Source organism: Gavialis gangeticus, unplaced genomic scaffold (genome assembly GCF_001723915.1).
Source record: "Gavialis gangeticus isolate Ggan-Ray unplaced genomic scaffold, GavGan_comp1, whole genome shotgun sequence".
NCBI classification, from domain to species: Eukaryota; Metazoa; Chordata; order Crocodylia; family Gavialidae; genus Gavialis; species Gavialis gangeticus.
The window spans coordinates 55,194,094-55,203,887 of NW_017729031.1; the positions used below are offsets into that span (position 1 = coordinate 55,194,094).

The 9,794-nt window shown below is 41.7% G+C and overlaps 1 protein-coding gene across 5 annotated transcripts in view; it reads left to right on the forward strand.

Annotated features, from left to right (window-relative positions):
* PDK1 (pyruvate dehydrogenase kinase 1) overlaps nucleotides 1-9,794 on the forward strand; it is a 29,842-nt gene that overhangs the window by 18,584 nt on the left and 1,464 nt on the right. For 3 of the 5 annotated variants that reach the window (XR_002098567.1, XR_002098568.1, XR_002098569.1), the window contains 5 exons: nucleotides 2,008-2,084; nucleotides 5,660-5,758; nucleotides 6,771-6,881; nucleotides 9,175-9,288; nucleotides 9,445-9,768. Coding sequence is in view for 2 of the 5 variants with exons in the window: in XM_019522932.1 (XP_019378477.1) it covers nucleotides 2,008-2,084; nucleotides 5,660-5,758; nucleotides 6,771-6,881; nucleotides 9,175-9,288; nucleotides 9,445-9,577 (534 nt within the window). In the remaining 3 variants the exon portion in view is untranslated. Of the gene's footprint in view, nucleotides 1-2,007; nucleotides 2,085-5,659; nucleotides 5,759-6,770; nucleotides 6,886-9,174; nucleotides 9,289-9,444; nucleotides 9,769-9,794 lie in introns of those variants that run through there. The other 2 variants (XM_019522932.1, XM_019522931.1) reach the window with 2 other exon arrangements.

Genomic DNA, 9,794 nt, shown 5'->3' on the forward strand with positions numbered 1-9,794 from the left:
GGACCTAAACCTGTTCAGCCTTCACAAGAGAAGGCTGAGGGGGGACCTGGTGACTGTCTATAAACTCACTAGGGGGGACCAGAAGGGTTTGGGGGAGACACTGTTTCCCCTAGCACCCCCTGGCATGACAAGGAACAATGGACACAAATTATTGGAGAGTAGGTTTAGATTAGACATCCGCAAGAACTACTTCACAGTTAGGGCGGCTAGGAGCTGGAACCAAGTTCCTAGGGAAGTGGTGCTGGCTCCTACCCTGGGGATCTTTAAGAAGAGGCTTGATGCCTACCTGGCTGGACTCATTTGAGTCCAGTTTTTTTCTCCCACCCAGGCGGGGGGGTCGGACTTGAAGATCTACAAGGTCCCTTCTGACCCTACTTCTATGATTCTAGGATAGTGGCATGTGGGGAGGGTGCAGGGTGATTTCTAGCACATCTGCCAAAAAGGTTGGCTATCACTGACTTCGGTCTTGTGGACAGTTATTGGCACACTTCCAATTGTGGTTTTTGAAAATCTGGCAACAAGGATGCGTATATAAACATAGAAATGTAAAATATAGTTAATCAAGTTAATTTAAAAATACACCCAGGGTATTAAACCAAGCTGCACTATTCTTTAAGAGCTAAAGCTCAGTTCAGGTAGGCTTACAAAAATATGAAGTAATCTAAATTGCCTCTACAAATAGTTTGAGGTGCAGGAGTGCACCTACAGTCATTTATACCTACAAAACGGAGGTCACAGAAAAGGAAGCCTAGTTAAGTTTGGGTTTAAGTGAGGCCTTTATTGTGCTGCTTACCAATTTTGTTTTTCCTGCTCTAGCAAGTCTGCCATTCCATATCAAGGTACAAGAGGTCTCCCTTAAGAATGTTGAGCCTGATAGATATAAATACTAGTAGAAATGTGCAGTTTTCCTGTCCTACATACAACAATTACAATTTAGTTATGTTTTTAAATAACTATTTATCACTTATTCATAATAGCAATTATGTTAATTACATGACCGGATTTCTTCTGTTATACTTGGATCACATATCTAGAAATTTAGGTACATTATATACACTTGGTACCATGACTTTGCAATTACTCCTTAATGCAGGTAGCTTGTCTTATGAATTAGTGTTAATAACAAGCCTTAAATTTAAAAGCATGGCCATAGTGTAATTATTATGCAGCTGCAGTGTAATTAGTTGCTATCGTAAAGTGTTAGTTAATTTTTAATAAAACCATATTTAAAGAAAATCTATAAACAGTGTATATGTCAACTATATGGTTGTAACCTATAGCTGATAAAGTCTCTAAATTTGATCTTTGAACCTTGGTATTAAAACACCACTGTTAATACGAGTGATGGAACAGCACAGGTCTGGCGTCTCTTTCTTCGATCCAATATTTTTGAAATATCAAATGACATATCACCATAGTAGTGCTTCAGAAGTATTGACTGCAAAGAATGTATGCAAAATATAATAAGCATGAACAGAAATAAAATGTACTGGTCCTGAGACAATTTTCAGTCACTGGCTCTGGTCTAGTGATCAAAAAGGAGGAAGAGTCTGACCGTAGCTTAAGGACTAGTTTCCATTGAAATACTCCTCCTACTTTCTTCTTTTAACAAGTGAGCATAAAAAAGATGTGCAAGTTAGCTTGAGCAGAATTAGCTATAATTTGAACATTTCAGACATTTCTGTGATAATTCTTTTAGAGATTTGCCAAAGTATTAAAAGATCAGACTGTTCAAACATGTACTGTAATAGAATTATATTAAATGGTTTTAGAAATGTATTTCTACAAATAAAATGTTCCAAATATATATTCTTTCAAGATTCTGAAAAGTTTTTGACAAACAGTATAGTGAAACATTTCTATTCAGCTTCTTTCTCTATTTTTGTAATATATTTTAACAGTGAACACAAAATAGAGACTTTCAAATAACCTTTTGAACTATGTAGCTATTGCTAAGACTAACAGTGGACATGTAATATACTGTCTGGTTTTTTTTCTTCTTTCCAGTAAAATCCCCAGGACAGCCCATACAAGTAGTATATGTACCATCCCATCTCTATCACATGGTTTTTGAACTTTTCAAGGTTTGTGCAGTAGGGTCATTCTTTCACAACATTTTTATGTAAAGAGTGTCTTCAGCATTTTTTTAATGGCAACTTGAAACTGTATCCATAATTGTGAGGCTTTAAAAACAAAAGGGCTAGGGACAGACATTATACATAAATCAGTTTAAGTGATCAGAAACTGGTTTAAACCTGTAATTGAACAGACCTTCAGTGCACATAAACCAGTTAGAAAATGGCTGAAACCAGTTTGAGACAAACCTGGCTGAATGTAGTATCAGACATAACTGATTTGGATCAAACTTTTATGTAGTGTCTGTCCCAGACACCTTGCTAGTTTAAGTTAAGTCAGAATCCCCCAGCATCGTGGCATGCTCTCTGGGCTGGGCTGGGCAGGGCTCTCTGCTCCACAGCAGGGCTGGCCCCTCCCCTGTGTTCCCTGAGTGCAGCTCTGGCAGAGACTGCAGATACAGCAGGGTTTGCCTGGCTTCCCCATGCCATGGCTTCCCCTGCCATTGGCTGCTTAAGCAGAGATCCCTTCCTCCTCTCTCCCACAGCATGGACCGTAGCCAGCATGTGGTATGCTACTTAACGCTGAGAGGTGTCTTGTGTGTGTCCGCTTAGGGCTTTTTGGAGCTAATCAACAGGTCAGCTGGTAACGGCCCTACATTCCTTCCTTTGGAAAAAGCTGTTTAAGAAGAGCTTCAACTAATGAGCAAGGCTTTGTTTTCTCATGGGGTGCTAAATGCTGATGACAGAGCTAATAAATGTTCTGTTATCAAGTGGTGTGGGGGTGGGGCTCCCATATCAGAGCATCCTGCCTGGGCCTGGCCACGCCCTCCTCAGCTCAGCATTGGGGAAGGGAAAGGAGGGCTGCTCTAGTGCCCCCTGGCTTCAAGCCCAAGAGGCTGCAGGCATGTGCTTGCATTTTTTCAGTCCACAGGGGATGTCTGTGTGGTTACAAACCAGTTTAGCCTAGCCAAGTTAAACGAATCTGCAAGGACCGAGTCAATTCAGGCTCAGGCTTTTTGAATGTCTGTCCCTAGCCAAGAAGTATCATACAGGGCAAGACCATGGTCCCTTTAGCTCAGTATCCTGTCTCCAGCAGTGGCAGGAGTGCATGCTTTAGAGGGAGAGCATTGAACCAAATATGTCTAGAGAAATCTATATATCCTGTATTCATTAACCTCCTTGGCCTCCACAATTATTGCCATTTAGAAATGCTAAAGGGAACATCTGCAGTTGTTCTGATGTTTATTATCAGCTATGATATCCTACTTTCATATTTAATTGAGTCCTCCAACAAATCAAGTAGCTAAATGTCTAAATCGGTGGCTTTCAGGTTTTCCTGACTCAAAGCACCCTTCAGAAAATGAGACCTCTTAGTTTTCACTCCTTTCTGAACAACAGAAAAAGAATCAAACAATTCTCTATTGCAAAGAGCTCAGACTAGAACAGGTTTGTATGTTTTTGACACCCTGACATCCTGGTTGAGAATCATAGTTTACACAAACGCTGCATATAAAATTTCAAGATTTGAAAAACGTGTTTCTTGTCTTTCTCATCAGTACAGAAAAACATACCAGGATTTCTTTATTAGGCCATACCTCTTCAATTTTTTTCCCTAATGTATTGAATCTATGCATGCTATATTCTAACTGAACAAGCAAAGCAATTAAGATCTAAAACTATACTTTTTAAATGTATTTGTGGACCACTAAGTTTCTTTTTTTAATCCACTGTAGAAATAATAAAATGATGATGTCACAAGACACTGACACGTAAACTGATTTTTTTTTTTTTTGGTTGAACTACTTAAAATGACTTTCTGCTAGTACCTGAACTCCAGTGCTTAATTAATCCTTTAAAGAGAGGATGCTTGTTAAGATTCAGTTCCTTTCACCTTAAAATAAGGCAAGAGTACTTACAGTATATCTCTCCCAATAAGACTTCTAGTAAAACTGTAGAAGACTGGGGTAAAGGAAGATGGTAAAAAAAAAAAAAAAAAGACTTTTTTTAAGACGACGGGATGTTTTTATTATTATATTTTAAAATGTTACCAGGAAGCAAAAATGGAAAATGATTGCTGTCTCACTTTCCCAGTCATATACAGCATATTTAAGCTGGACAAATTGTATGGCAGGTAGCTCTGTGCGAAATTTCGCTGGGTGTTTCATTTTGAAGATGTTCTGATGAGTTTCAAGCTTGAAACAGTGATATCAAAATGAAACAAAAGCCTTCAAAACAGCTTTGAAATGAAACAAGGGCACTCAAAACGTTTCAAAAGTTTTGAAACATTTCAACTTTCGAAGCTGGGCTTACTTGGCTTCAGTGCTGGTCCCAGCTGGCAGCAGCAGCTTCCTGTCATCTGGCAGGCAGATCGGGGGCCTGCACCCCCGGGAGGAGTCTGGCACAGTCCCTGTAGCCCTCCTGGGGGTGCGGGTGGGCCCCCAATCGGTCTGCAGGATGACAGGAGGCTGCTGCTGCCAGCTGGGACTGGTGCTGGGTGTAGCCTGCACCCAGCAGTGGAAAGATTGGTGCTGCCACCAGCCCCAGCTAGCAGCGACAGCATGCTGTCATCTGGCGCACAGATCTGGGGGCCTGCACCTCCTGGAGGGCTGCAGGGGTTGTGCTGGACTCCTCCCGGGGGTGCGGGCCCCCGATCTGCCTGCCAGATGACAGGAGGCTGGTTCTGCCACCTGGGGCCCAGCGGCAGCACTAATCTTCCTGGCATTTGGCACGAGCTGTGCCCAGTGCCAGTCCCAGCTGGCAGCAGCAGCCTCCTGTCATCTGGCAGGCAGAGCAGGGGCCTGCACCCCAGGAGGAGTCCAGCACAGCGCCGTAGTCCTCCTAGGGGTGTGGGCAGACCCTTGATCTGCCTGCTGGATGACAGGAGGCTGCCACTACCAGCAAGTGACAGGAGTTTTCCTTGTTAACACCTTGAGGTGCAGTTTCCCAGAAACCTCTACCTATTTCTTTGAAACATGGTAGGCTTTGTGCCCTCAGAAAGGGCTACCATCCGTGCAAGTTTCATCTGAATCAGGCAAGAAATGACAAAGCTTTAGGCATTTTCATGATTCCCCATTATAGCCTATGGGTGAAACATTGAAACAGTGAAACAGTTTTGACAAAACAAAAGGGAACTTTCAAAATGGAACTTGAAAAGAAACACTGTTCCATTGCAGTGGAAGTAGAAGTGGAATGGTGCTGTCACACAGCCCTAGTGGCAGCTGCTACATGAACTAAGGAGTTTTTCCAATCCTGGAGTTTTCTTGAGCAGTCTGCATCATACTGAGTTGTTTGGAGCTTTGCATAATTTCAAAGTTTAAAAAGGAAACCTTTAGATTGCTTGAGTAAACTTTCACCATTTGTATAATGTTAAGCATTCTAAAGCCTTTTAAAATACTTGTTTCAAAAGTCTGCTGTATGAATGAACTACGTAAACAGTGATAGTTTAAACAAGTACTAGGTGCTTCCTGTTTTTGGAAACTACCAACCTACAAATGCATTCTAATGAAACTATTCCTAACTGTAGATCCATTTACTATCAAAGTTAAAGTAAAAACTACTTACGCTCAACTTAAAATATTTCTCAGAATGCAATGAGAGCCACGATGGAGCACAATGTTGATCGATGTATTTATCCTCCAGTTCACGTACATGTTACACTGGGAAATGAAGATTTAACTGTGAAGGTAACCATTTTTGAGGGAAAATAGTTATTTTCTGACCTGCGGGGGAGGAAGGCTCAGATTAGGGTTTCAGGTCAGCAATGAGTGAGAATATCAAGGATTTTGTGAAAGAGAGATAAGGTGAATGTGATAATTCTTGTGTGAAAGAGGGAGATAATGAATGTGATGTTACTTTATCTTTTGTTTTGTGGTTAGGGTGTACATCAGTGCTCAGCAACCTATGGCCTGTGGAGCCATTGGATCTCGCCTAGGGAGCTGGAGCTTTGGTAGTAGAAGCTTTCCCTATGCCTCGGTGGGGAGAAGCAGTGACAATGGGAGGTTACCCTATGCCAGCGATTCTCAACCTTTTTTGTATCGGGACCCATTTGTAAACACTGGCCAGTCCTGACCCAGTGCCCCTCACTCCTGACCTGCTGCTCCCAGCCCCTCCGTGTGTGGGGCAGGGGATGGAGATGTAGACTCCATCCCCTGGAATTTACCTGGTGTAATAAAAATGCATGTTCCAATTTGTATCAATAGTTAAAATTCCTAGTAGACTGCAAGTCAATGAACCATCTTTTTCTAGAGGTGATATCTAAATATTTGTTTCGAGAGATGCAAATAAACTTTTTGTGAGATATAGAATGAAGTGGGACGTAGGCTTACTGAAGATCTCTGAGTTAAAGTAAAAGGGAGAAATAGCACGTGATCGATGGCAGAACATGGCTGGGTACCTAGCACAGCTGCTGCACAGAGGCAGCAGCAACTTCTGATTGGTGCAGATGAAGAAATCAGTTGGGGGAAACTTTTTTGATTTGCTGCTTACTAATTGGGAAGAATGGTTGAAAAATGAAGATGGAAGGCAGTCCGAGTGAAATGACAAAATTCATGATTCAAGGGAAGGAAGGATGGCTGCAGAATAAAACATCAGATTTGTCTGTAGACTTCTTTTCAACTCTATTCTTTGTGAAAATCAGGTTACATTGTGTGTGAGTGTGCGCAGGAACAATGCTAACCATGTTTACTTATGCTCTAGATGAGTGATCGTGGTGGTGGCGTTCCTGTGAGGAAGATTGACAGACTGTTCAACTACATGTATTCAACTGCACCGCATCCTCGTGTTGAGACATCAAGAGCAACACCTCTGGTCTGTATGTGTGTTTGTGTATATTTTATGCTTATTATCAGATTATATGCTTGATAATCTGACACCTCTACTGTTAAAGATTAATTGAAATGTTCTTCTGAGAACAAACAGGAAAATTATGTAAAAATCTTAAAAGCAGCAACAGAATATATAATAATACGAAATAGGAAAGGCGCCATTTATGCCTAATATTTACTAAAACACGAGTTTGAACTTTTTTGTTTTTCCAAATTTGAAGAAATTAGACATGCAGAGCAGAAGATGGAGCTATGTTCCTTGTACCACCGTAAGATTTGTTTACCATCTGTTTTGGAAGTATAGCACTCTGATCTTTTGATTCTGACCACTGGGTAGATTACAAAATTAATTTAGGAATGTTTCTGTGTTTTAAAGTCTCCTGCCTTCAAGTGTACTTTTGTCATTTTGTTTGAAATAAATAATGTCCTGAAGAAGAAAGAAAGTGTGTACGTTATGGTAGTGTTTTTAAGATGAACCCCATCATAATTAGATTCTATGCGTGGAAAATTTATAAATTTGTAATAATTTTTCCTTAATAGAATCTTATTATTGGAAGGGTCTTCTTAAATTCAACCCTCATCACTAAGGCAGGCAAAGCAGCGGTAGGGGGGGAGACAGTGAGGGAGTCAAGCAGCCAAACCCTCACCCCCTTGTTGCCTGTGACCCCCTGCATCTTTCCCTTCCTGCCCCCTTCCCCGCATCACTGTTTATCTTCAGGCAGGACTCTGATCCTGGTGCAACCTGGGACATAGAACACGTTGGCTAAGGGGCGGGCAATTATTTTGAGTGGAGGGCCGTTTACTGAGTTTTGGCAAGCTATTGAGGGCTGCATGATAGGCAGCCCAGGGCAGATTAATATTAATTTTCTAATTTTTTTAGGGGCCCCGCAGGCTGGATAAAATAGCTTGGTGGGCCGCAGTTTGCCCACCCCTGAGTGCTCCTGCTCAGCCATGCAGCAGTGGTTTCAGTGGCAGCAGCTGCAGCTTTGGCCCCAGGATCAGGTTGGAGCTGCTGCTGCTGATACATGACCAGGTGGAGCCTGAAACCAGCATGCTGTCTGGGGCCAGAGCCCTGATTTGAGAGTAAACAGTGGTGAGAAGGGAGGGGGGAGTGTTAGCTTGCCCCATGTACTTGAGTCCCAGATTGGCTTTTTCACTCGTGTCAAATGGAGAGGGGGGGAAATCTTGGATTCAATTAACTATGAAATTTAATGAGATTGCCTCTGGTGATCTCATCTGTTACAGATGATCATAAAACATCTGTTGGTTAAGTCCCGTATTTCAGATTAGTGGCATCCCAAGGTACAGGTGTAGAGGAGGAATCTACTATTTGATAGGGATATACAGCCATGCTGCAGATCAGTTCTCAAAGGGGTATCTGCAGGCTGCTTGATGTGAAGCAGAATGTTCCTTGTGGTACTGTTTTCTTTTTCTTGGTTAACTGCAAGTAATTTGAAAAGTTCACACCTTTTCATTAGAACCAGCTGGTAGAAATTGGGGTGCACATTATATGCCAGAAATATTTATCCCTATAGATCCAGAAATATGGCAGCAGAGCAGTGGTGGTAGCAGTAATTGTGGCTCTGGGAGACCAGGAGGTGGCTCCAGGAGATGCAGCAATTAATGCTGTTGTCGCTCCTGTCACCAAATTTCTGGACCTGTGGGGAGTTGCTTGGACAGATAACATGACCCTGCATGCTGGTGCACAGGGTCAGTCCATGGCTGGACCTGGTGTGCAGGGTTAGTCTGTGGGCCGCATCTGATATGGGGCTGGCAGCAGGCTCAGCCCTGTACTTGCTGCTACTCAGTTACTACTAGAAAAGATTTTATTTTCTTTATGCTGCCTTTCAAAAACAAGGTGCATATTACACAGTGCAGGCGTATGCTGTATTGCGGTATGCAAGAAATACAGTATTGCCAGTTGCCAAAGAAGTAAGAATGGTTTCACTGCTCCTAGTCTCAAACATCTACATCCCTTTCCTAAAAAGGTGCTTTTTTTGGTGGATGAGTATGACAGGAGGAAAACTTCTGGATGTATGGGAGAAAACTATTGCTTCAGATTTGGATTCCTCACTTTACTGATCCCCTAAGAGTGATTTATTTTTCTCACATGCCAACATGCATCAAGCAACATGTTTCAGTCTGACTGCTGTTCTCCTCCCTTCCCCAAATTTAGAAAGTGCAGTTATTGCCTATTACCCTAACAGCTCAACAAAATAAAGTGTGGTGATGATGATATGGTTACAGCACACTTAAATTTGTCTGTCTCGTATCAGGCTGGGTTTGGTTATGGTTTGCCCATATCACGTCTGTATGCACAGTACTTCCAAGGAGATCTGAAGCTGTATTCCTTTGAAGGTTACGGTACAGATGCAGTTATCTACATAAAGGTAGAGTTTACCACTTTACCTATTTAATTGTAGTAAATTTCTTTGCCATACCTTTTTGTGGCAACCAAATGGCATCATTGTTTCACTAATTAAACTAGAATGCCTAATATTAGCTCTGGAAATTATTCTGAGCTCTGTATTCTCCTCTGTTTATAGGCTTTGTCAACGGAATCAATTGAAAGGCTCCCTGTGTATAATAAATCAGCTTGGAAACATTATAAGGCAAACCATGAAGCAGATGACTGGTGTGTGCCAAGCAGTGAACCGAAGGACATGACCACTTTCCGAAGTATATAGTTGTCTGGAAAAAATAAACATAGCTTTGTTTTCAAGGGACTGTACACAGCTGGCTTATATCAAGTATTTGAACCATATTTGGTGTATGAAGATCATTTTTAGTATGGAATAATACGAAGTTGAATTCAGTAATTTGTCACAACTGTTTTAAGGAATTAGATTTGCTTTTGTCAAATTAGCTAAGTGCACACTTAGTTTGCTCCTCCTGG